Consider the following 27,259-nt stretch of genomic DNA (forward strand, 5'->3'; position numbering starts at 1 on the left):
AAATCTGGATATGCTTCTCTGTCTGGTTGACTGCACTATCTTTGATTTCTTCTTCTCTCGATGACGACTGTTGTTTGCCTTTGAGTAAAGTAACACCAAGCGTACATAGATTTCTACCTTGGCCTAAAGTTTAATTCTTTTAACCCATGAAATGGTATTCAAAAAGAGGACCCCCATAAAATAGGAGACGATCTCCAGCATACAAAAATCAAAATGTGCAGAGAGATGGGGGAATGGATTGTGATTATGTTTTAGATACGCAGAACCAGCAACTCTTGCATACTATTTGTTATCTGTATGCAAGTATGATCACGATCGATCTGGTTACCGATGTAGGCGGAACCGAAGGAGATTGGATAAGATACATTGAGAACTTATCTTATATCTATTTAATTAGGTGAGATACAGAAGTAGAACAATTTAACAACCCTTGAACAGAATACAACTTATAAACCCAAGAGGGATGAAACAAAACAAGAATTAGCAACTTCATATCATAAATCTTCAGCTGGAGGAATATCGGTCAGATCTAGGCTGTCAACAGGCAAGTCATCGACAAGTGAACCTAAAATCCCATCCACGCTCAAGTTCAGTCCACTCTGCAAAGGAGGGCGGGAATGGCTCAATTAGTCTGATCAGTATAAAACGCATAACAAAATAACAAATGGGTAGAGCTAGATACCAAACCTAGTAATGATTAATTAATGTATGCAAAGGTACCAAAATAAAATGCTAAAATATCATCACAGCATCAAAAACAATCGGCCAAGAACGTCAGTACCCAATGCTTTGGGACCGATACAAGGAATGACCTTGACATAATTGGCAAATGGCATTACCAAGAGAGACAAACTCTACAAATCAAAAACCTTAATCGGATATTTGCTTACAGCTGAGCAACATAATTCGAAACAAGGTAGGGGTATAGAGACAACAAGAAGGTTAATGTAGGAGTTAGAATTACTTCCGTTTATTTACTTCCATTTTGTTTGGAACATATTCTATTTCAAGAGAGAAGTTCTATACCCAGCAACTCCTCACATGAAACACACCTTAACAGTATAAATTCGATGAATTTTGAGTTGCTAGGAAGAAATAAAAGAAAAAGGGAACATGGCAGACTATATGACTTATTCAAGTTTCATATTTGTTAAGTTAGGCACACAGTGTTACGGAGAGCTAGAACTGTATTTTGTTATATTGTGCTATGTTGCATGCAACCTAACTCCTTTTGATTACTCTAAGCTTTAGGTGGATGGGTAAAAGAAGTCAAGGATTGATACCTCAGGCTGGAACCTCAGCATGTCAGCACGAGCCATGGCTTCCGCTTGAGCTATTCTCTGTCTGAATGTCTGTGCCATCTCCTCCGCCTGTCAGAACAGTACCAAACAAATATGCACATATTATCTCTTTCCACTAAAAGGCGGCGAGTAAGTATCATATAGGAGGACAATTGTAAAGAAAGCATGAAGAACCTAAAATCCAAGCTTCAGCTAGTCAATCTAATTACAGGATAATGTAACATTTACACATAAAATACAATATTATCCTTCTTCCACCTTCTTTGACTGTATTGAAGAATAGAAAAGTACGACCGAGAGATGAGCTGAATGCAACTAATAATAGTTCTTTCTTCTTCTTTTTTTGCCTTTTCTGTTGAACGAATTACCTTTGCGAAAACAAGCTCCGGATTGCGAACCATATCCCCTGGTGTTGGCTCTAACTTCTTAGTAGAAAGACTGACTCTCCCTCTCTCCCGGTCATGACTCAGTATCATCACCTACATCACCACATTTGTACCAAACATCATCTTCAAAGAAGCACATTTTTCATTTCCAGCCAATAATGAAGAGATTTTACGATATCCGCACAGTACCTTGAGGGTGTCGCCAGGTTGAAGCACTGTTGCTATATCAGCGACACGGTCATGACTGATCTGGCTAACATGTAGAAGTCCATTCATTCCACCAATGTCAATGAAGGCACCATAAGGTTTGAGGCTCTGAACAGTTCCAACAACAACAGACCCAATTCCTAGCTGTGCCTGGCTGTCAGCCATGGCCTTGCGGTTACTGAGAACAAGCCTAGACTCTTCCTCATCTACCTCCACAAACTTAACCGGTATCTCCTTTCCGAAAAGGTCTTCTGCATCAGCAGTCTAAATACATAACAGGAGAGTGCAGTAACGACAAAGGGATTCAATATGTACCAGCAGTGAGAGTTAATGACACAGAAGTAATCAATGATGAAGTTCAGAACCAAACCAAACTAAGCCTTGTAAGCAATCTATTGAGGTGGCTACATGAATCGTTCTCACTATTCTGAGCCATAAAATCGATTAAGTTCAGTTGATTCACATCTTTATACACTGCCTCCCACGTTGATTTAGGCATTCCCTCCCCCCAGCATTTCCGTGATTAGTTATCTTACTAACTTTTATACTCTTGCATCCACTAATCTTTGTGTATGTGACCCAACTACCTTAACTTACTTTCTACAAACTAACTTCTATAGGTGCTACCCCCACCAATTCACCAATATTTGTCTTTAATCTTCTGTCTTCTAGTCTTACAATACATACACCTTAACATCCTCATTTTGCCTACACTCATGCAAAAGGAAAAAAACGCAACTCAAGAAAGCATTATTCAAACTACATGGGAGTAGAAAATACTCAAAACCATACCGAGTGGTTTTGCATTTGTTCATAAAGTTTAGAATAGAACAGTTCCATTAATTTTGTGACTCACAGGGCTGCAAATAAAATGATGCCTTCACGAATTGTTCGAGGCTTGGCTCAGTAAGGGCTTGTTTGAGTCCAATTCGTCTATTAAAAAACCAGAACCCGGGCCTCAATTTTAGGCTCGTTTAATAACTGAGCTGAGTCCAAGCCTGACAGTGTGTGGCTTGATTAAGATCGCGAATTTGGGGCCACAATTAAAATAACATTTCTTCTGAGGTCCATGCAGCAATATTACTTTTTTTGGGGCTAATGGAAATTTTATCTACAACACAACATCGAGCATAAACGTATGATAATTTTTTGCTCATTAAGGTTTGTGAACAAGCACAAGCTCAACTAGAACCTAAGTCACCTCGGCTCATCAAATTTTCATTAGGGTAGAGCTAATGAACTCGTTTGCAGCCCTACTCGACTTGGTCAAATCCTTGGACTTATCAAATAGCACACAACCTAGTCTGTTTCGTTATAAAGGCGGAGGATGACAAAAGAGTTCATGTAAACAGATAATCACATAATTCATAACAGGTGAATGTTTTCCATGTTACATCCTGAATATGACAGTTTGCTGTAATATATGACAACACCAGCATGATTATCACTTCAAAGTAGAAGTAAATAAGAAGTGTTGAAAGCTAGGTTGAAGGAAATAGTTATCAAATTAAGAATATTTACGAATGGAAAGTTGCAAGGTAGGTTGTAGAACTCACTGTTGATATCTGTGAGAAAGGAACAAAACCACGGAGGCCCTCCACCACTGCCACAACTCCACCTTTATTTGCACCAACAATCTGCATATTTAAAAGAAAAATCTTTCAAACTAGAATTATCACTATTCCACGGATGCAATCGAGGTTCCTATAAGAAGATAGTGGCACTAAAAAAACCATAAACAAAATTCATGACTTATAATGAGTATCAAGACGATAGAGAATGGATTCCATTTCATACCTTTGACAACCTAAATTATCAGATAGAGAATGCATCAAAAGATGTACATCATAAGAAACAGAAAGGAATCCGGTGTAAATACTCACTTTTCCCTTGACAACAACATCTTCAGTCTGAAGCTGCCTGCATCGTTCCCACGCAAGGTCATACTGGACCGTTCGTAAGCTCAAGATCAAGTTATCACCATCTTCTGTTTCCTCAATAATCTCAAACTCTTCCACCATGCCAGGAACTATGCCTGCTTCTTCAACATGCCTTATATTGTGAATGCATGCCTCTCTGACTGGCAAGTATGCTGAAGATTTCGCAGCAAGGTCAACCACTGCTCCATGACCATCAACATTGTACACCTTTCCTTTCACCTGAAAGGAAGTACTCGAATGATTAAACAAACTGCTCTTGTTCAATATAACTAAACATGAACAAAGTCGAATGAAACTCTCTCAATGAGGTATTCTCTTACTCATCCAGTCAGTTCATAGGCAATTTAGTTAACCTTTGACGAACTGAAGCAACCCAATTTCCGAAAAGGGAACTTTGTACAATACGATCATTACGCATAACTAAAATTTAAGATTTTTCGCATTCCCATCTTTTGCATAACACGATTTGCACACGCATCTAATGCCTGGGCGTCTAGTCTCTTATAAAGGAACACCCTTTTAGTTTATGAGGCTGCCTCAAACTTTAGTTTTCTCAATTAGCCCTTTAACTGCCTAAACAAACTGCTAAAGAAGGACAACAAGAAATTGCCCTCTTTTTTACGTGATTTGCACACAGATCGTTATCGCCTAGATATACACGCACATATTATACATATGTATGTGAGAGTAGAGATGATAAGAGAGAGATGAGAGGAGACCATGGCGCCGACTTCGGGAAAGACGTCGAAGTTTTCGAGCCTGGAAGAGAAGTCTTCGAGGGTGAATGGAACGCCTTCCAAGGGGGATTTCCGGCACCTCTCGTAGGCTTCTTGGAACAACTGTTTGAGCTTCTGTCTCTCTCTGGTCTCTGCATTTGATATGCCCACCGAAGGAGACGCTACTGCTCTCACCACCCAATTCGGCTTCTGGGTTTTCTGCTTATTGGAGAGACGAGTGGTAGAGATTGGTGGGCACCGAAGGCCACCACCCAATTGTTGCGCCAGTGACGCCATTGTTCTTGTCGAAGCAGGAGAGAGAGATAGATTGTTTGTCTGTTGGGGTCACACCATTTGCTGGGTCAGATAAGGTGGAAGAAGTTTAGATCGAGAGATACAAAGGGGAAGGAAAACTGAGTCGAGCCAAGTACATTTGAGTTTGAGCTTGACTTGTTTGGTGTGAGGCATTTGAGTTTGGTTCACTTACTAAACGAGTCTTTATAAATGAGTCTAGCTGCTACAAACTAACTGAATTTTTATAGGCCAGTCAATTTACAACTAAATGAAATTCAACTTGTTTACTAAATGAGCTTAAAACTCATGTTCGAGCTTGTTTACTATCGAATTGAGCTTAATCCATAAAAAGTCAAGTCTTCAGCATTCATTTGGAGAGGGAGGGGCTGGGTCAATTTGACCCAGCAAATATTGAGCGGGTTAAACCCACTCTTTCCAACCCAGGTGTAAGTACGGGGGCCACCCCTCTGGGGCCGCTGGGCCTTTCACAGGCCTGAGTTTTTAAGAAAAATGGCAGCGAATGACTTGTTTTGAAAATTAATACCCGTTAAAAATATGTTAAGAATATTTGTTAATGTTAAAAATATCTTTAAGGGATATTAATTATCCAAATAAGTCATTGGCCGTCTTTTTCCGGAGTTTTTTTTTCTCATCCGCCTATAGCAGGCTATTGGCAGCCTGTTAAACATTGCAAATCTGTATTAGGAATACCTTATGTTACGCATGAACAAATTTCATTCGCCGTTGCAACTTGCGAGAGCTGTCTACAAACCGGAAAGGAAGCAGTTGAAACCGTTTGTAGTTTTTTTTCCTTTCCAAAAGTGAATTTTTTATTTTTTCCATTAATCCCAATCTACTTTATCCTAGTCTTTTAGGGGACTTGAGAAGGGGAATGAGTGCTTACGGAAATCAAATTTTGCCCATATGCATAGAGTATAAAGGAGGCATCAACTCCACTCCACTCCACTCCACTCCACTCGCCAAACGTGGTTTTTCAAAGAACTGCTTTATGCATGTAATCTTTCATGTTTTCCCTTTTCTAAATAGTTTATGGATGTTAGAATTTTCTTAATTTATCTTATCTTTAGAGTAATGTGAAAATGTGAGCCAACTTCAAGGAGTCCACACAATTAGTGATCTCCCTTATAAATTACTCGTAGAGGAGATTTTCGAGGTAAACTAAATAGGGGTCATGTTCCCTATAGATACTTATGTTTTCATCCTAATTTGTTTGAATAATTAAGTTTCCATCTTGACTTTCAAAAAGCCCCCAACATACCCTTCATTTATTTTGATCTCATTTCTCGATTAATTTTATCGGATAATTCCAAATGGAACGGATCGGTTTTATTGTGCCACTAGCCATCAATTCCATTGGCCCCACGGTTCCTTCCATCGACTCCCTCAGAACAGCAACATCAACACCATTAGCACCAACAACGTAGTCCACAGAGTCTATGCAAACGATCATAGTCAAAACCTTGGACCATACGTTGTGATCATTCTTGGGCGCCATAGACAGGGCGAAGTTGGTGATGTCATCCAACATGTCCGGCTGATTGTCTTCAGGTATTTGCACGGCTGAGAGCATGTCAGATATGGTGGACAACGTACCCTCATGTATCAATTCGTCAACCGGGATTTCGATAAACTTGACATGCTCTTTGTCCTCTAAAGTAAGTTTCGGAAGGCTGAGACTGCCTTCATCTTCTTCACCTTCGATTAATATGTCGAGGAGTCAACTATGATTTTGATACAAAAATCGGAGCGGTCATCATTAGCATTGGAAGGTATTTTTGTGTTTTCTGGTATGATTGATGTACCAGCCGGACATATATGGATCAACTCATAAGGCCGAGTCATATTGAATACCGAATAAAACTAAAGAAGAAGAATAGGAGAGGGGATAGAAAAGTGATTGGGGTTTTCTAATTGAGAACTATGCGAAGATAAAGAGATATATATGCACATGATTTGAGGCGCATATAGTTATACGTCGAGGGAAATGTTAGAGACACATCAATGTATCACATTCCAACCACATCTCTCTCACATGCATGTGTGGAAATTCCACAATAAATGATAGGGCCCCGCTAGAGACCTACATGTATGTCAGAGGGGTGTGGTTGAGGTGAGACAAATTAATGTGCCCCTAGCATCTCCCATAGGTTGGTGGGGTTTTAGGAAGTTTGAGTTAAGAAAGGATTCTATCTTCGATGAATTACTCGATGTGAAAGAAATCGTAATTGAATGATTTTTTTTTATGGGCATTGTAATCTATATCTGTCAATGTCCATTCTGTTTATGATATAAAAAAAATTCTATACAATTTTTGGGTGTTATTTATATCCATTAGAGAGCAATGGCCATCTTTAGCACACCTCTCCCTTCTATTTGTTAATCCTAATTTACTCTATCCTAGTCTTCTAAGGGACTTGGGGAGGAAAATGAGTGCTCATGGAAATCGAACCCTGCCTATATGCATGAGAATATAAGGGAGGCACCAACTACACTCTACTTCACTTGCCAAACGTGGGTTTTCAAGGAATTGCTTTATGCATGTAATATTTCATGTTTTTCCCTTTCTAAATGGTTTATGGATGTTAGAATTTTCTTAATTTATCGGATCTTTATAGTAACATGAAAATGTGAGCCAACTTCAAGGAGTCCACACAATTAGTGATCTCCCTTATATATTATTCATGGAAGAGACTTTCGAGGTCAGTTAAATAGGAGTCATGTCCCCTATAGATACTTGTGTTCTCATTCTAATTAATTTGTTTGAATAATTAAGTTTCCATCCTGACTTTCAAAAAGCCCCCAACATACCCTTCATTTATTTTGACCTCATTTTTAGATTAATTTTATCTGATAATTCCAAATGGAAAGGATCGATTTTATTGTGCCACTGCCAGCAATTCCCTTGGCCCCATGATTCCCTCCATTGACTCCCTCAGAACAGCAACATCAACACCATCAACACCAACAACGTAGTCCGCAGCGTCTATGCAAACGATCATAGTCAGAACCTTGGACCATACGTTGTGATCATTCTTGGGTGCCATAGACAGGGAGAAGTTGGTGATGTCATCCAACATGTCCGGCTGATTGTCATCAGGTATTTCCACGGCCGAGAGCATGTCAGATATGGTTGACAACGTACCCTCATGTATCAATTCGTCAACCGGGATTTCGATAAACTTGACATGCTCTTTGTCCTCTAAAGTAAGTTTCGAAAGGCCGAGGCTGTCTTCATCTTCTTCACCTTCGATTAAATATATATGTCGAGGAGTCAACTATATACGAGTATGATTTTGATGCAAAAATAGAAGTGGTCATTATTAGTATTGGAAGGTATTTTTGTATTTTCTGGTATGATTGATGTACCAGTCCGACATATATGGATCAACTCATAAGGCCGAGTCATATTGAATACCGAATAAAACTAAAGAAGAAGAACAGGAGAGGGGATAGAAAAGTGAGTGGGGTTTTCTAATTGAGAACTATGGGAAAATAAAGGGATATATATGCACATGATTTTAGGCGTAGATGGTTATACGTCGGGGGGAAATGCTAGGGAGACATTAATGTATCACATCCCAACCACAAATCTCTCACATGCATGTGTGGGAATTTCACAATAAATGCGGTAGACCCACTAAGGACCCATGTACGTGAAAGGGATGTGGTTGAGATATGAAAAATTGATGTGCCCCTAGCATTTCCCGTAAGTCGGTGGGGTTTTAGGAAGTTTGAGTTAGGAAAGGATTCTATCTTCGATGAATTACTCGATGTGAAAGAAATCGTAATTGAATGATTTTATTTTAAGGGCATTGTAATCTATATCTATCAATGTCCATTCTGTTTAGGATAAAAAAAAATTCTATACAATTTTTGGGTGTTATTTATAGCTATTAGAGAGCATTAATGGCCATCCTTAGCACACCTCTCCCTTATATACCAACTAGCGGATATCAGTACCTAAAGACACGTCGGAATGTATCATAGTGTCAACTTAAATAAGTTGCACGTATTACCCAACTACTCTACGGGATAGATGTAATCTCCAAAAAGCTTCAGTTATCATTTTCATATATTTTCCTATTTGAGGCAACATTATTTTACATAGAGATACATTACATAAAAATGAGGATAGAGTTATTTTTTTTATCTTCTAAAAAAAAAATTTGATGGCTACAAAGTTAACAGAAAGTGATTTTACGGTTGTAGAGGTTGCTCTCATTTATATGCCTAGACATTTTTATCAGAAACCGCTCTATTTTATAACTAGTGTATGCTCGTGCCTGAATGCACGGCGCTACGTATTCTGAACCCAACCTAAATGACTACCCTTCTCTATTATTAACCACCTCTACCAGTGAACCCGACTTTTCCGGAAAGAATATAAGGCTCTGAGTTTTCCTACGGGGCTAAGGCCGAGTTTTCTCTTTTAGCCCCGTAGCGAAACTAAGCTTAATACTATCTAATCAATCAAGCAGTGATTCATATCACACCCATGTACAATATAATTCGCCCAACAACCAAAGATAAGGAGAAAAATGACAACTCGACCACATTTTAGAAAATAAAACACATATTATTGTTATTCATCAACTCAACGAAAAACACAGGTAAGGAAATTGTATTTCAGTAATCTTGCCACTTGTACATTAAACTACTACCTGGAAACACACACACAAAAAAAAAAAACAAATAAGTAAGCATCTTCCTTTAAACAAACGTGATTCTAGAGTAAAATTCAACAAAGCATAAACCATTTTATCTAGCAAATTGTCCGTCCTAACCAATGACCTTCTCTACTATGACAACCCATGTTAACCTAACTCGCCTTGCGTAAAAAAATACTAACTCTAATTTACTCAGCCAAATAGATGCAGCAATGCTATAGCTTGGAGTAGAACCAAGCTAATTGTCATAGACTTGTTGAAGAAATGCAAATGCAACCTGTTCCATTTCCTTTTAAAGTTTCATTGCACATCGTTAGCCAGTTAGAGCTTCCAACCCATGGAAGCTTAGTCCTGAATATACCATCTTCCAAGAAAAATACCCAAATGTGAACAAAATTGAAGAAAATAACCAAACGTGTCGAGTACTCTCTATAACTCCGTGCAAGTGGGTGGTGAAGCCGACAGGATTAGTTGAGGTGCGCGAAAATTGGCATGAACATCTGAATTATCAAAAAGGAAGCACGTTTCAGGAAAATAAAAAGGTTTTGGGTGGAATTTTGATCAGAACTGCAACTATATTGATCATAATTTAGCAAATCAAAATCTGACCAACAACCAGTCTCACACAAATTCCTCATAATAAGTAGTAAAGCCTTCATTGTGGATAAGCAAGATTTGTATCAACAAAGAACTGGAAGACATATACAACTACATAGGTCATACACCAAGCCACACACATTTAGGAATATAAAAATCAATATCATCGCAAAGCAAACCACTAATTCAATTGACAACAATACCGTCATGACCAAAGAAAAGCCTCCAAAAACAATAGTAATCATGGTCAGAATGCATCAATGCCCCCATGCTAGCACCAAACTCTGAGTGTAAAGCACTTTTGTAATGAAGAATTCGTGACCTGTGTGGTTACTCCTAGCTAGTCACCAACCTGCTAATTAGAATAACAATAGCAGCACTTAAGCACTTAAGATTGCACTGGTATTGATCACAACCGACACCAAATGCACCCAACCACATTGCACTTGTATTGATCACCATCGACCAATCCGACGCGACCATACAGTAAATCTGACTCACAACTTTAAAAAAAAAAAAAAAAACTCAAGTAAACATCAAAGAAGTCCATCCATTCAAGAATAACATGGACTTCAATGAGGAAATTCTCGACTTCCTGCACTCTTTTCCTCTTTGCCAACATTTGTTAATTGGGGTTCACGTGAATAAATGCTAGACTTCTGCACTCTTTTCCTCTGTTTGTCGGCATCCAAGGCCTTTGTAAAGTTAAACTCCAATTCTTTTTAGAAATTTCACAAACATCCAGTTTTCTGTATTAAACACTATGTTCGCAGTTGATGCCAAAGTGGTTTCAAGTTTCAACACAAATACATACTTCAATCGCCTATTAGAAGCCTCATTAGTTTAATTGGTTTAGTACCCACTCATACAACTCTAACTTCCATGCTAGTTCTTTCGAGTTCTAGTTCAATTGTAGCAATTTGACAATAGATCCAAAAATGATTTCCAAATCAGGTGTCTAAGGTTGAGGGCTGTCATGGCCTTCAAAGGATCCCACTTCACTGTTAGATCATCAAGATGACAGATTGCACAACGCATCCTACCAGTGTTTGATGAAAAAACATCCTAAGAAACCTATTGAAGAAATCTAACCATCAAAAACCACATAGAAATATCTGCATTTGGTGCTTAGAAAACCAAATTCAAGAGGTACCGAGTGAAATAGATCTGTAAAATGCAGGAAAACCCCAAGGAAAAAAAAAATTAGAGAAAGCAATAAAAGAAGACAACCAGAAATTTCTTACCTTCCTATTTTCTTTGCACTAATTTTATGCATGACGTGCGTACCTAGAAAAAGGAAGGGAAAAATCACCTTCATCAACGCACAGAGTTTAGTGAAAAAGTAGACAACAATAATTTTTTAGAAACCAAAAAATAGATAAGAAAAAACGAATTAAGGGGGGAAATGCAAGGTAAACTTTTACCGGTGACACTGCATTTTCTATAGTCCTTGCAATTTGCATCAAAGACTCATCTAAATCTCTAGATAGATCCCCTCGAAGACCTGAGGACAAAAGCGATAAATAAGGGTAAGAAGTTGAAAGTGAACAGATAGATCATCACGATGTAATGCAATTTAATACAGTAAATCTGTAAATAAGTGTTGACAATTGGCTCACTTTGTCACAGAAACATGTTCGATTCAAGTTGCCAACCAAGCATTATAAGTAGTGACATTGCACCAAAAAGACAACAGAATTTCAATTAAGGCATCATGATTAACAAATATCTGTAGACCAACCCAGCTTAATTTGGGGCATAACTAATAAAGATAAAATTTTCGAAGCAAAAAAGTTATCCAAAGGGTGGAAACATTAATGATTACCCCTTCACCACGGATGTAACCGCCACGGATCTGTTTGTCACAGCAGATGGCTTTGATGAAATTATCCCCAATACTGCATCCCTCAAAAATATCACCATTGGAGCTGCAATTCAGGAAAAAGAAACAAATTTGTAGACAAACATACAAAGAATGATGTTGGTGACATTAAAGTTAAAACAAAAGCAAACTAAAAAAATTAAAAGTTTAAAACTAAAAAAGAAAAAACAATTATACCTTTGGATCCCAAAGAGCCTTCTTGCAGCCTAGATCACTATATTGAAGGTGAAAAAACGCGACTAATTAGAGACACGTGATTGGAAACACCAAATACGACATTTTAGAAGAAAGGTTACAGAAACAGCTGGTTTCAAACCAACCCAAACTTATGCACTGCATTGTTCCTTGACTGTCCAACCAGACATAGAGAGCAACATGGGTAATATAAAAACGAGATTGTGTGTAATATATAACCGACCTAGAGAGCCTTTCCACTTGTATGAGGCATTTTCACAAACACATTAAATACAAACACAGATAAAAGAACCGAGGGCTATGATTCTTGCCATCTAAATGGATAAAATACCGACAACACACACACACACAGAAAGGGGTACCGGTTCTTATCGCCGCCGATCGTTGCTGGAACTGCAGCTTAGGGCGGAAACGGACCTTTCATTCACCAAACGCCATGGGTTGAGATTTCTTGTCGAGAAGAGGGATTGAGGAGATCTGGTTTGAATCGGTTATCTAGAATAGGAGTAGTTTCCATGGTGGAACCAGTGAGGGAAAGACGTGGGAGGAGAGAGAGAGAGAGAGAGAGAGAGAGAGAGAGAGAGAGAGAGAGAGAGAGAAGACATGGGGGTGTGAGGAACTGCCGTGTGTTCATGAGCGCCAAAATTGGAGAGGTCAAATCCATCTCAGCCGTTGCTCAATCTGGCTTTTAATATCAGCTCTTGATAAAAGAACATATCTTTCTGTGATTTTGGAAAAATCTTCCCGTGATTTCGGGAAAAAAAAAAACGTACAGTATTTGTTACCATACTTGTAGCCGCAGATGTAGAAGTATAATAAATCTTCCTGTTGTGATTTCGGAAACATCTTGCTATGATTTTTGGAAGTAGGAGTATCCTTTCCAGATATACTTCTAGCCTTACTATACGTTAATCTCAACCGTTGATTTCGGAAACATCCCATATTAAGGAAACATGTAGGAGTAAAATTTAAAAGGAATGTTGAATGGAGGGCGGAGATTTATGCAAAAGGAAGGGATAAATCTAGAGCGTTGGTTGTCTTTTAGATTCAAACACAGCTCTGTTTTATTATATAGATTGTGCCATTATCTCGAGAATCATGGCTCCCGTTATGCCATTTCACAAACTGAGCTCCTTCCATTATGCAATTCTCCAAACTGTTAGTGGGGAAGGCAATGACAGACATTCACTGACGAAAATATTCAAATCACGCACATCCGAGCAAATCGACGGAGAGCACCATTTCCGATTGTGAAGCTTTTGACGAACGGTGGGTATAGCTTTACCGAAGGAATCCCCCAAATCGCCACCCCGACAATAGTTCTTCACATCCTGAGAAACACATAGCCACGTTGCAGTTTGTTTTTGTTTTATTTTTTGATCATTGCTATGGTGATTTTGACATCTTTTTGGTTTTCATTCTTATGATCTCTCTCTCTCTCTCTCTCTCTCTCTCTGTGTGGTAAAACATGAACATATTAAAAAATAAACTTACCGCAATCTAGGGTACTCGACCCCATTTAGATCATCGAAAAATTATGAATTAATACAAACTAGAGCACAATCGAAAACATGAAAGTCTAAAGCATCATTAAAAACCATACTCTCGCCTTGCAAAAAAAATTTAAAAACCATACTAGCTAGAAAATCCGCACACTTGTTTCCTTCACAGTAAACATGATCAATCCTCTCCACTTCCAATTGTCTCATCAAGTGTCTCATCGAGTATCTGCAATCTATATAATATGGAATAACAGTTTTTGAATTTTCTATATTTTGAACCATCGGATTTGTACATATTTTTTCTATAGCTGAGATTTACACGTAGTAAGATTGGAAATATACTTGGAAAGAATGAATATTTGGAAGAAAGATGAAAGAAAAACTAAAATTAATGTTTCCTAATTTTATTCTAATTCCTTATTTTCGAATTTTCCTTACTTTCCTAACAGTTATTAGTCAAAAATGATTACTGTGATCTAGGACTCTCTCTCTCTCTCTCTCTCTCTCTCGCACGTTAATTCCAAAACGGATTCCAATTTTGAATCCAAATTAAACTACTTTCTCTCACACACATACGTTTAGCTCTCTCTCTCTCTCTCTCTCTCTCTCTCTCTCTCTCTCTCTCTCTATATATATATATATATATATATATCCAGTGAGGGATCCCTTACAGTTCTACCATGCGGACCTCCCATTTTCCAAGCAAATTTTAATGATCTGAGCCGTTCAAAGTGTACAGAATGTGATTTTAAAGGTACCATCTAGAAATCACTACAAAAAAATGACCGGTAAGGGCTTGATTTGAGTAATTTTTTTATTGAACTATTCAATGAAAACTGCTCCGATCAACCCCTTTTTGGTAATTTTTTTGCCAATTTCTCGCGGATACTCTTAAAGTCACGTTCTGATCACTTTTAAAGGCTTGAATCATCAAAATTTGATCGGAAAAGCGATGTCTGCACGGTAAAATCGTGCAGGATCCCTCACTGGATAAGGATTATATATATGTACACACACACTAGTGCATGCCCGTGCGTTCAGACACGGCTCGAACGATAGCACATGTAAATAAATTTTGGACTCGTGTACAACATGTCAACCCATGCCCAACGAATTCAATTATGTGGAAAATAATAATCCAAGCGTATTCATTGACCTGTTTAAATTGAATTAGCAAATAAAGAACAAATAATTGTCCATCCCTAGTGATTGTTCCTCACATGAAGGCACGACGCACCACGTTTTCAACAATTAGGCCCACGCCTGAAGGGAAGGAGCTTATTAAAAAGCATTAACCTAATATAAAAGTTTCTTGCACTATCAACAATAAAATTCCCTACTTTCAATAAAAAATATTACTTAAGGAATCAAAACCATTTCTAGGCTACTATTCAAATCACAAACATTCACTAAGTCAATCAAACGTGTCTTCAATATCACTAAAGACTATTGAATTTGGTACATAGTGAGGGCCTACACACCAAAATTCGAAGCCACCATAGTTGATTTACCACTTAATAGCTGCCAACAAAAAAGATAGAATGGTAGCCACCAGTATAAAAAGAAGAAAAAGAAAGAATGAGAGTCAATCAGAAGAGGATAGCCAACAGTATGACCTCCACGACCACCTTCCATCTCTGGATACCTGCCTATTGAATCTACACGCTAGTGAAACGGGATTAAATAGGATCATTTGACTTTTGTTTAAAAAAAATCTATTCAAAAACATACCAAACCACTACCGAGAATACTTATCATCAACTTTGAAGGCTCTCTCAAAAAGCACGATCATCACCTCCTTCCTTCTACCATAGAAAAGTAAAAAATAATTAGAAAATAATTAGATAAATATATGTAGGCCTTGTCATTTTTCGGAATGTATTCAAATTGCAAAATGTTTAGTTGGTTGAGTGATTAAGGGGGAAAAACTGATTAATTATATATTGGGTTATTTGATTCATTATGTTGGTGGCAACAAATGTATTGATTTTGTTGCATCTTGATATTAAGTCATCGTTTCATCTTCGCTTTCATCGGGTTGAAAGTTGAAAGCCAATGAAAATATACATGTGTATGTGTTTCCGCATTGGAATTAATTTTCTTATTTAACTTAATTTTCTATAGTATTGTAGGGAGGTATTCCCGAACAGGTGCAAAATGAGCCCGAGCATGGTCAACAAAGGGTCAACGCACTGTGGACCACTGATATGAGAAGTCAATGGTCCAGAGAGGTTGTACGATTCTCGGTACAATAACATGAGACGTTATTGGACCAGATACAAGGAAAGTGACATGTGATGCCACTGTTCAGATACATTGTTCGGCAAGAGAAAAGCCGAACAGAAGGAGAGCTCCTTAGAAAGGATATGGTCCAAATTGTTTCCTTAGGACTAGTTACATGTGAAGTAACTGGTCCAGACCATTTGTTCGGCTATGAGACGGCCGAACAAGGAAAGAGGTCCTGTCAGATGATGAAATAGAGGGAACATTCCGGAAGAGTCCAGAAACAGTGGTATTCCGTTAAGGAATAAGATCCCGAGAATTTAGGGTCTGAGAAAGATACCCAAGGAGAATGGGATGTTCGGTCAGTAATGGAAAAGAATCCTGAAAGGACTCTTTTCCATAAATTGATAAAGGAAACGAGAATCCTTGATATCCTGGGTTTCCTATACGAGTTGGGAATCCTATGGCAATAGGGATGCTTGGGCACCAAGCATCCGAATGTCTATATAAACAGAGCAAGCCTAGAGGTAAAAGGTAGGCAATACACTGCAATCTTATTGCTTTCCTACTGATAATTAGGGTTTGATCATTAGTACGAAATACTAACAAAGGCATCGGAGGGCCTTTGCCACGAGAGGCAAAGGTGCGCTCACTCCTTGTCTGTTTTGCAGGATAAGGGTCTCTCTGACGAATTAGGGTTACGTTCAAGAGGCACGTGGAGCCGCTGCATTCCAGTGCTGTTCAAAGCACTACTTGAATTTATCCACCTACAAGTATATAACGCAAAGGTGTATATACAGTCCATCCATACTTAACAAAAGACAAATTGTTGCGATGGATGATATATTTGATCAATAGTTTAAGCTCATTCTTCTCCTTTCAGTAAAGTGCGCACATTTTTTGCATGTATTACACAATTGCTGTGTGGGTTTATTTACTCCTAACAACTGTATATTAATGTCTGTGATTTTTCAAAAAAAAAAAGAGAGAAGAATACCAAAACTTTCTAAATTCTGTGCTAATTTGAACAATATATATATAGGAGAGCATTTCGGGGACACAAATAAAGACACTCCATCTCAACCATTGAAGCCAATGGCTGAGATTAGAAGTTCACAGAGAATTACTATTAGCTGTAAAGAATTACTCCTAGCCACAAAGAATTACACTTGGCCACAAAGAATTAGCCGTGACCACAAAGAATTAGTTGTGGCTGAGAATTACTTTTAGCCGCATCGCACTTGGCCGCTACGAATTGCACTTAGCCAAATCGAATTGCATTGGCCGTGAAGAATTACTCTTGACCGTGAAAAATTACTCTTGGTACACAGAATTACTTTTGGCCGCTACGAATTGCACTTGGCCACTACGATTTATTCTTGGCCGCATCGAATTGCTATTGGCCGCTTTGAATTGCACTTGGCCTCATCGAATTACTTTATGGTCTCGCAATTCTTTGCGGCCAAGTGCAATTATGAGCGGTCAAGTGCAATTCAATGTGGTCAGGAGTAATTCTTCGCGGTCAGGAGTAATTTGATGCGGCCAAGGGTAATTCTTCGCGGCCAAGACCAATTCTTCGCGGTTAGGAGTAATTTGATGCGGCCAAGAGTAATTCTTAGCAGCCAAGAGTAATATTTTGCGGTCAGGAGTAATTATTTGCGGCCAATAGTAATTCTTCGCGTAAGATTCTTTTTCTTTTTAACTGATAGGTAAGAAGACAAAATTCTTGTTCAATACAACTTGAGCTGTTGCTTTAGATGATTTGGAATTTCATGATCTATTTGGGATTGAAGATTACAGGTTTTTTGTTGGAGCCTTTTGGGTAGACAGAGTTTTAAACTCTACTCCTTACTTGGTTATATGTAATCTTGGAACTATTTTGCTTTTCTATTTTTCTAGGTAGTTAATGAAACAAGTGTGATAGGGGTGTCACTTTTGAGTGAGTGGACGTTCGAAAAATTGAATTCGAGTTGGAATCCGATATGATTATACATTCTTAATATCTCTGATACTATCTCTAAATGCAACTAACGGAATTAAATAGATTTGATAACATTTGTTGTGTTAGACTATTTTATGAACTTGGTTAGATGGACCATGTTTGAAGCTTATTCTTAAAATGAGAATTTCCGAGAAGTAGATTTTGTTGGGAAAATGAATTTTTTTTTAATTCACGGTTATTTGTAATGCTCCTCTCGCATGAGGTGGGACCATACGCATATCCGGAACTCATCTCATGTGAGATGGCATTAAAAAGAACCGGTGTATCCACAAAAAAAACCTTCGAAAAAGTGGGATTTGATACTTCATTTAGACTATGTTTAGAAAGTATTGCACCGTGCCTTTAGGTACGAACAATTACTAGTCACGGATAATATTGCTCAGGTTGTGACTGACGAGGTTAGTTTGGACCCGTAACAAGTTGAGTAGCCGCCAAAGCATCCATTTCCACGCAAATTGGAATCATCTGCTTGTTGCTAGCCAAATGCAACCCATCTCTGAGAGCCCACAATTCTGCCTCCATACTATGCATGGGCCTCAAGGAACGATGGAACCCAACAATCCACTGCCCATTTGCATCTCGAATAAGACCTCCCCCAGCAGCCTGACTTGCTAACATCTTTATTACAGGCTCCATCCGTGTTCAGTTAAAAAAAATTTCTACACCGGCCAGTCGACAAGAATATCTGTCTCTGTATGTATCAATCATGCTCTGTTTATTCCCCGGGGCCAACAGTCCTTTTCCATTAAGCAATTTTGATCACCAACGTCTCCACCCATCAAATTCCTCCTCTTTCATTTTACTACTTCCACGTCTACCAGAAAAAAAAAAAGAAGGCTATTCAGCTACTTAGATTCCTCCAAGTACCCATTTTGCTTGGACCATATGCCATCAAAATTTGTCCAACAGGATATCTATGTATATTTTGCGGATCAAGAATAAATTTCCTCTTTACAGCTGCAATACTTTCCACAATTACGTGTGTCTATTCTTGATTGAATTATTCACGTTGTCTAACTACCGCCTCTCTATAAGCCGGTAACTTCGTATCCAAAAAATGCTTATGAATCTTTTCGCACTTAGTTTTCACAACCGCTAATTCGACACGTTGTACGGGCTTTCATTATTTTGTTTTGATTGTCTTAGATATTAGTGTCAATAAATGTACTTCCGTTTCGATTTTGTTTTTACTGTTACTTTCTAAAAATGATTTTCATAGTCTCCTATTTGACGAATCACTCTTTGTTGGCCTTTTATTGTAGTAATAACTAATTAAAACTACATAAAAGTCTATCTTTGATGCATGCAATAGTTATTAATTTAAACTTATTTTTATAGAATTTTGCCTGCTAGTAGAAGATAAAAATGGAATACTTTCATTTTTTTCTCTATATCATCAGTTGGCCATTTTAAGTAGGGTAAATTTCATTGACCTCCCCTGAGGTTTCTGACAAATGCAGGAACCTCCCCTGAGGTTCTAATAATTGCACTGACCTCCCTTACTTTACAAACTATTGTTCAGATTCCCCCATTCCGTTAAATCAACAATAACGCCGTTAGTATTTGCTACTAAATGACTAAAATGCCCTCGAATAATTGTAAACTAAAAATCAATTCCTCTTGTTCTATTTTTTCTAATTGGTAATTTTAATGTTAAATTATAACTAACTAACTAAATATATTTGGTCAAATTTCAATAACTACTAATACATCTTATATTTCAATGATCATTATTTTCATATAGTTAATTTTTTTTTCATGTATCTCATTTTATTTATAAAGTTAATATTTTGTATTTTTCTAACTCATCACATCCTGAAACAAAAATTAAAAAAAAAAACTTGATTTCGACCTATTTGTTATGAGCGAAGTCAATGTATCTTTTCTCTCAATTTTTTTTTTCATGTTTGTATGCTACTTTTTTCTTTGACTTGGGATTTAATACTATTTAACAAAATTAGACTTGAGTTATACATACTTTGGTCAAACTTGTATCGTGAGTTATGCATTTTACAGTTTGATAATCATGGTCTATTTTTTCCTCTCTGACGTGAATTTTGAAAATAAGAGACGCATGCAAATGCCTAATCCAACATACAAAAAAAACTATCTTGTATTTTTTAACGAAATGAAGTTGGTGTAAAAAGTTATTTAACCTTTTTTTTTTCCCTTCTTATTTCATTAGTGATAATTATGTTTCATCAGAAATGTACTAGTAGAAAAAAATAGATGAAATCTTTAAAGAATGATCAATGAGTAAACCAAATTCAGTTTATTTCTTAGAAAAATTGAAAAGAGCCATGTTTTTTTTTCCCTCTAGTATGATGGATTAGATATCTCTTTGAGTCCTCTATTTGGAAAATTACACCTTGAAGAGAAGGAAAAACAATGACTATGATAATGTAAAATGCTTGATTAATTATTCAAATTTAACAAAAGTTTGTATAATTGAGTCTAATTTGATGTTAAAATTATCTTATATAAACAGTGTAATGTTACTTTTAATATTTGAGAAACTCCAATTAAAGTACAAAAAAGAAGAAAATGACTTGATTGTTTAGTTTAGTAATATTCAAGGGCATTTTAGTCAATTAATAACAAAAACTAGCGGTGTTAGTGTGGATTTAACGGAATGGGGGAATCTGAACAATAGTTTGTAAAGTAAGGGAGGTCAGTGCAATTATTAGAACCTCAGGGGAGGTTCCTGCATTTGTCAGAAACCTCAGGGGAGGTCAGTGAAATTTACCCTTTTAAGTAATTAATCAAGGGTGCCGCTATTCGCAGCCCTTTATTTTCTCCCATAGCCCACAACATTTCGGTAAATGGTTGTTGAAAATCATAAATAACATTTCGGTAAATTGCTGTCGAAAACAAGATTATATTTTGGTAACTACATGTCGAAAATATGTCCAACTTTCGGTAAACAACTGCCGAACATACATTTTCGGTAAATATCTGTTGAAAAAAATATTATATTTCGGTAATTGGATGCTGAAAATATATCTCAATTTCGGTAACTAACTGTCGAGTATAATTGAAAATATTTAACGGGCTATGGGAGAAAATAGAGGGCTGCGAATAGCGGCGCCCTTAATCAATTCCTCATTAGAAAGGCCAACGATGTAAATAGGCTGAAATATCTGAACTACCAAATGCAACGATTCCGCTAACGAAACCCCAAGGGGTTGGTCCGACGGTCTTGGCGTTTTTTCTTGTTAGCAAATCTTGAAATCACCTCACTCTCATGCGCAAGCATGTGACAAGGCTGGAGAAAGGTTGTGGGAGAGGCTGTCAGGGTTAGTCCCAAATGCGTGCGCACAAATTGGCCCCAACACCCTACATTACCCAAAAAAAAAACCACGGTCCCACTAACGAGGTGTGTAGTAAACGACATGAATATCTTTTGCTATATGTGCAAAATCATACAGTTCTAAAGGCATACAAAAAGTTTGTGGAACAAATATTCATCATACGCTACAGTGTTCGAATCGTATGGAACAATATTGCCTTCTCCAATAGCAGATACCACTCCCTCTTCATCACGTACTCTTTTTGTCCTGCAAAGATAATAATTCACTGTGAAAATACATGCAATTTTTAGATTAGAAAATAAAGTACTTTCGTGCGCGCATGATTTTTTTTATAGAAAAAATACACCAATTTCAAGAAGTTAACGAGGTCTTGGACGAGTGCCAGGAATCAATGGCGCCACTACCTTGGAAAATAGTCCTAAAACAACCTTTAAGAGTTGGCACAGTGATAGTCACCTGACAATCAGGTACCACATAAAGTCTTTGGTCTAGGGAGTTACTCCCACCCACGTACTATCAATTGCTCTACCGTGTCACTCCTTATGGAGTTTTGCTTCGGTTTTGATTGAGTCCCATTGATAGGCAATGGAATGATCTTCCGGAATAGTCGATTCATCTAACAGGAGACCGAGTTACGAGCAAAAAAATGAAAATGGTCCTAAAAAATCTATCTGAGTTCCAGAGCATGTTGCGAAATTCAGTTGGTTTCCAAGTGAATCTCAACTACACATTTTAAAATCCGAAATGATTTTCTGAGTCCAAATTGTGAGATCAGACTTAATTCTCCACATCCTGAAGTTGCCTAATTTGCCTAATTTCCATAACCATATTAACATTATTGCCTTTTCTTATTGAGAAATGACTAGCAATTCATTTTTCATAAATACACTCCCAATTTAGTCTATTAGCGTATCAATTAATTTCACCACCTTGGCGCCTAGCTGCGGCGTCTGCACAGGGATGGCAACGAGCTGCAGTATGATGAAGATCTTGACTACTCCTCCGACCTCCATGAGAGGATCGATGGGTTCGTCCACGACGGCAGATTTTTTTGCGGGTTTTGTATTTGTTTTTTTTTTCCATAGTTTGTTGTATTTTTGGACTAGTAGAGTACTTTGTACTTGTCTTTTGTGACTGCAAAATATGTTATGCTTTGTTTCCTAAAAAAGAAAAAATAGTTCCACCACCTTACATTAAGACACACGTCTCCAAGCGGGTGCCGAGCGCCATCCGGCCGTTCATTTTGGTACGAATAACTTGAATTGAATTTGAGTGCATACAAATGTGAATCATCCCATGTCCAAAAAAAAATGTGAATCGTCCATTGCTCTGCTAAGATCCGAGCCGTGATCGCCGAGATGAATGGCCGGATCTGCCACTCGACACCGCTGCTAAGCGCGGGGTGCTTGGCAGCATCTCCCAATCCCCCTCCATATGTCCATTCATCAAACAAACAAAAATAACGGTATTCTTAATGAAGCCACGTGTCAAAAGAAATCAAATTCCATTTAGAAAAAGATCTACAACTTATTTGCCTTCCAAAATTGCAATCCTTTTGTTTTTATCTTCATCAGTCTGATGTACACTCCTATATAAAGGGATAGATAGGTTGTCATCTCCCCAATGCAAAAAATCCTCATCGTCTTCAAACCCTTAGTTTTCTTCCTCTATCTTATTCTATTCGATCCGTTTGATAGTTTAGAATTAGAAAAAAAATGGAACAAAAACTGGAGGAATTAATGCCAAAAAGGGCATATGTGACATTTTTGGCAGGGAATGGGGACTATGTGAAAGGAGTGGTGGGTTTAGCTAAGGGTTTAAGAAAGGCAAAATCTGTATACCCTTTGGTGGTGGCAATGTTGCCTGATGTTCCAGAGGAGCATAGGGAAATCCTTAAATCTCAGGGATGCATTGTCAGGGAGATTGAGCCTGTGTATCCTCCGGCGAATCAAACGCAGTTTGCCATGGCCTATTATGTCATTAACTACTCCAAACTTCGTATTTGGGAGGTATGCGCATCTTATCCCAGATATTTTTTTTGTCCCGTAAAGTTTTTTTCTCGAAAGTTATGATTGTTTGAGCAGATTCATATTGCATTGCTAATGGACCTGGGGAGAAAAAAGCCTGACTTTATAGTGATTAATTTGATCTGTTGTAGTTTGTGGAGTATGGCAAGATGATCTACTTGGATGGAGATATACAAGTATTTGGCAACATTGATCACCTCTTTGACAATCCCGACGGCTACTTCTACGCGGTTATGGACTGCTTCTGCGAAAAAACTTGGAGCAAGACTCCTCAGTCCAAGATAGGTTATTGTCAGCAGTGTCCAGAAGAGGTCCAGTGGCCAACCGCGGAGTTGGGTCCGCCTCCTCCTCTGTACTTCAACGCCGGCATGTTCCTCTTCGAGCCGAAACTCTCAACCTACAATGACCTCTTGGAGACACTCAAGCTCTCTGTTCCTACTTCATTTGCAGAGCAGGTACTGATCAACAATGCTACTTTAGGGTCACATTCCATTATTTTGTCAATCTTCTCTGGATATGTTACACTATTGGGAATATAACTTGATATTGCCTTCAAATCTTAGGTTTTATGGCACATTGATTACTATGTCTATGCCCATTTGAGTAGTCGAATTAATTATTAGCGAGGAGATTACCAGCGCACAATTATTGTATATCTGCACATTTAGGTGGTTTTTTTCCTAGTTTGATTCTAGGAATGCTCCTCGAATCAAACTTGATCTCGGCCCCTGAAAAAAAACCCCTCTCGGGACCAGACCTCAAAATTCGCAGTAGCTGCCCATCCTCTTTTTTTGGTCTATTTTAAAGTGCTAGCTATCTTTTTCTGGACCAGAATCTATAGCGGGATAGACGCTCTAGGACACCACACTAGCATTTTACCTCATTGGAAAAGGGGCTTGTAGCGCGCAGTGTACTAGTGAAGAGGAAAAGCAAATTGAGATTAGATTACTGACGATGGATGAAGATCGAGAATAGGACATGTTTGGTGCCTCGCCCTTGTAACCTTCGCTGGAGACTTCAAATGATGGGAATCCTCTCGATAAAAAAGAGGCATGTTTAGTTGATTACAAAAAGGACATAACTTAACCCCGAACTGCATTATTCATTCATCTGAAATTGGATCCGTATAATATTTTTCTTCTAAGGCTCATGATTGTTAATTAGAGTAAATTCGCGCGCATTAATGAAAATACCTGATATTTTTGCAGGACTTTCTGAACGCATACTTTAGGGATGTCTACCGCCCTATCCCTCCCATCTACAACCTTGTCTTAGCCATGCTGTGGAGGCATCCTAACAACATAGACCTTGACAATGTCAAGGTTGTTCACTATTGTGCTGCGGTGAGTTGGCTGATAAATAGTTGCAGTCTTTTCCTTTTAAAATTGGTTTAATTTTCCAAAATCTCACAAAAATAGAAAAACTTCATAGTCATTTAATCTTAATAGTACTTGGGGTCAAGTCGATATATATTGGGTTCTATCCAGATTCCATAACGGATTTGATAGACACACCCTTTTTTTTTTTTTGCGTGTGCACTTTTTCTATGTCTATATCATTTGTAACTTTCTATGTATAACAAATTATTGCATTTGCGAAAAGTCCATAGTCCTAGAATTGGGACTTAGAAAATCGTCTTTAAAGTGAATTGTGTGATCTAGATTCACTTAATTGTGTTGGGACCACATACCCAAGTGAATCTGAACCACACTATTTATTTTCGAGAACAATTATCTTGATAACAATTCCAGGAACGTAGAACCACACTATTTATTCACTCACTATTTGAGGTTTTGGTTTGTGGGGATGTTGTACATATATTGTAGGGATCAAAGCCATGGAGGTACACAGGAGAGGAAGAGAACATGGAGAGAGAGGACATAAAAATGCTGGTAGAGAAATGGTGGGAGATTTACTCAGACGAGACATTGGATTACAAGAACAGCACAAAGGATATTGGGTCGTCTGAACCTTTCATTCTGCAGATTCCTGAGGCTGGTGGTGTAGACCACTATATCTCTGCTCCATCTGCAGCCTAAACATTCCAGGATTAACAAGGATATATCTATAACTATAATAAGACAACTGATTGTTGTTCGAAGAAGTTGATGAAGTGCGTTTATATATATATTGGAATCTAGAAATTATAGTGTTTGAAATTGCTATTGAGAATATACTCTTAATTTGTAGCCAAATTTATTTTGGCAAAGTAATGTTACGATGCTATTGCTATGAACTTTTCCAGTTGATAGATAATTTTGTGCCTATCAATACTAGTAATGCGGACTCCAAGTCCATTGTGATTTTTCTTAATGAATTAGATGAGTGACATGCCAAATAAAATGAACGATTGCTGCAATCATAGAGATCGAGCCGATCAATTTGTATGTCTGAGGAAAAAAAAAGAGAGCCGGTCAATTAGTATCTATTTCTAAGCAGAACAAGTTAACAAACATTATAATTAGAAAATTGACCTTCACACTCCCCTTTCGTCCAAGTGCGCGCACTCTATTTTTTATTTTCATTCATGTAGAATTACAAAATTACACTTCATACATTTTTCTCTTCGTACATGAAAAGGGTAATCATGTAATTTCACGAAAGGGTGAGTTGACATTTTAGCTTTGTTGTGTCTACCCACCTACCACGTAGAGATCACTAATATAAAGGCCACCAGATCCATAAAACTTTTCCAAAAAATTATTACTTGCTCTTGCTCTTGCTTCTTCTACTAGGTTCTTATATTTGAAGTATTTATTTTTCATTTTACAAGACATGTCATCTATATAATATGAAGCAGCGGTTTTTTAATTCTCTATATTTTGGACCATCAGATTTGTACATATTTTTTCTATAACTGAGATTTACGGGTTGTAAGACTAGAAATATACTTGCAAAGAATGAATATTTGGAAGAATGATGAAAGAAAAACTAAAATTAATATTTTCTAATCTTATTCTAATTCTTTATTTTTGAATTTTCCTTACTCTCCTAACAGTTATCAATAAAAAATGATTACATTGATCTAGGGCTGTCTCTCTCTCTCTCTCCCTCACACATTAATTTAAAAATGGATTCCAATTTTGAATCCAAAAGTGTTTTCTCTCTCACACATACGTTTAGCTCTCTCTCTCTCTCTCTCTCTCTCTCTCTCTCTCTCTCTCTATATATATATATATATATATATATATATATATATATATATATATATATATATATATATATAGAGTCAGGATCAAGTCAGGTCCGGTCCGCACCTCCCTATTTCTCACATTTTCCGATTGAATTTCGATGATCCGAGCCGCTCAATGTGATCAGAACGTGATTTTAAAGGTACTCGTGGAAAATTAGCAAAAAAAATACCAGGAAGGGCTTGATCTGAGCAGTTTTTTTTGGAATGGTTCAAAAAAAACTGCTCAGATTAAGCCCTTCCCGATCATTTTTTTTTTCTGATTTCTCGCGTGTACCCTTAAAATCACGTTCTGAACACATTGAGCGGTTCGGATCATCAAAATTCAATCGGGAAATGGGAGGTGCGGACGGGTGCGGACTTGATCCGGACTGTATATATATATATATATGTATATATATATATGTATATATATGTGGGCCCTGTCATTTTTTGAAATGTATTCAGATTGCTAAATGTTTAGTTAGTTGAGTGATTGAGGGGGGAAACTGATTAATTAGATATTTGGTTATTTGATTCATTGCAATATATTGGTGGCAACAAATGTATTGATTTTGTTGCATCTTGATTCTAAGTCATAGTTTCATCTTCGCCTTCATTGGATTGAAAGCCAACAAAAATATAGATGTGCATGTGTTTCCGCATTGGAATTAATTTTCTTATTTAACTTAATTTTTTGTAGTACATAATGCAAAAGTGTAGGGTCTATTCATACTTAACAAAAGACAAATTGTTGCAATGATGGTTACTTTGATTCAATGGTTTAGGCTCATTCTCCTTCTTTTAGTAAAGTGCTCA

The 27,259-nt window shown here is 37.6% G+C and overlaps 2 protein-coding genes and 1 long non-coding RNA gene across 3 annotated transcripts; 1 reads left to right on the forward strand and 2 right to left on the reverse strand.

Moving 5' to 3' along the window:
• Positions 1 to 339: 339 nt before the first annotated feature.
• On the reverse strand, positions 340 to 5,015 carry LOC131324369 (small ribosomal subunit protein bS1c). The gene is made up of 7 exons (XM_058356314.1): positions 4,554 to 5,015; positions 3,778 to 4,053; positions 3,451 to 3,531; positions 1,877 to 2,158; positions 1,670 to 1,780; positions 1,284 to 1,370; positions 340 to 599 (listed from the first exon to the last, which is right to left on the reverse strand). The coding sequence occupies exons 1-7, from the start codon at positions 4,845 to 4,847 to the stop codon at positions 495 to 497; spliced, it is 1,236 nt and encodes a 411-aa protein (XP_058212297.1). The 5' UTR covers positions 4,848 to 5,015; the 3' UTR covers positions 340 to 494.
• Positions 5,016 to 10,018: 5,003 nt separating this feature from the next.
• On the reverse strand, positions 10,019 to 12,235 carry LOC131324370 (uncharacterized). Its single transcript, XR_009199315.1, has 3 exons — positions 12,189 to 12,235; positions 11,374 to 12,057; positions 10,019 to 10,481 (listed from the first exon to the last, which is right to left on the reverse strand). It is a non-coding gene; the product is annotated as an uncharacterized LOC131324370 (long non-coding RNA).
• Positions 12,236 to 22,857: 10,622 nt separating this feature from the next.
• Positions 22,858 to 25,522, forward strand: LOC131322334 (galactinol synthase 2-like). Its single transcript, XM_058353635.1, has 4 exons — positions 22,858 to 23,253; positions 23,403 to 23,726; positions 24,480 to 24,614; positions 25,098 to 25,522. The coding sequence occupies exons 1-4, from the start codon at positions 22,960 to 22,962 to the stop codon at positions 25,308 to 25,310; spliced, it is 966 nt and encodes a 321-aa protein (XP_058209618.1). The 5' UTR covers positions 22,858 to 22,959; the 3' UTR covers positions 25,311 to 25,522.
• Positions 25,523 to 27,259: the final 1,737 nt, after the last annotated feature.

Source organism: Rhododendron vialii, chromosome 4a (assembly GCF_030253575.1).
Source record: "Rhododendron vialii isolate Sample 1 chromosome 4a, ASM3025357v1".
Lineage (NCBI taxonomy): Eukaryota > Viridiplantae > Streptophyta > Magnoliopsida > Ericales > Ericaceae > Rhododendron > Rhododendron vialii.

Excerpts from the sequence above, each read along its gene's own strand:
- LOC131324369 (XM_058356314.1), bottom strand. The coding sequence starts at position 4,847 with ATGGCGTCACTGGCGCAACAATTGGGTGGTGGCCTTCGGTGCCCACCA. Across the intron at positions 2,159-3,450 it reads CTTTCTCACAGATATCAACA|ACTGCTGATGCAGAAGACCT; the intron begins GTGAGTTCTACA and ends TTATGTATTTAG. Across the intron at positions 600-1,283 it reads TGCTGAGGTTCCAGCCTGAG|AGTGGACTGAACTTGAGCGT; the intron begins GTATCAATCCTT and ends CCTCCTTTGCAG.
- LOC131322334 (XM_058353635.1), top strand. The coding sequence starts at position 22,960 with ATGGAACAAAAACTGGAGGAATTAATGCCAAAAAGGGCATATGTGACA. Across the intron at positions 23,254-23,402 it reads CCAAACTTCGTATTTGGGAG|TTTGTGGAGTATGGCAAGAT; the intron begins GTATGCGCATCT and ends GATCTGTTGTAG. Across the intron at positions 23,727-24,479 it reads CTACTTCATTTGCAGAGCAG|GACTTTCTGAACGCATACTT; the intron begins GTACTGATCAAC and ends ATATTTTTGCAG.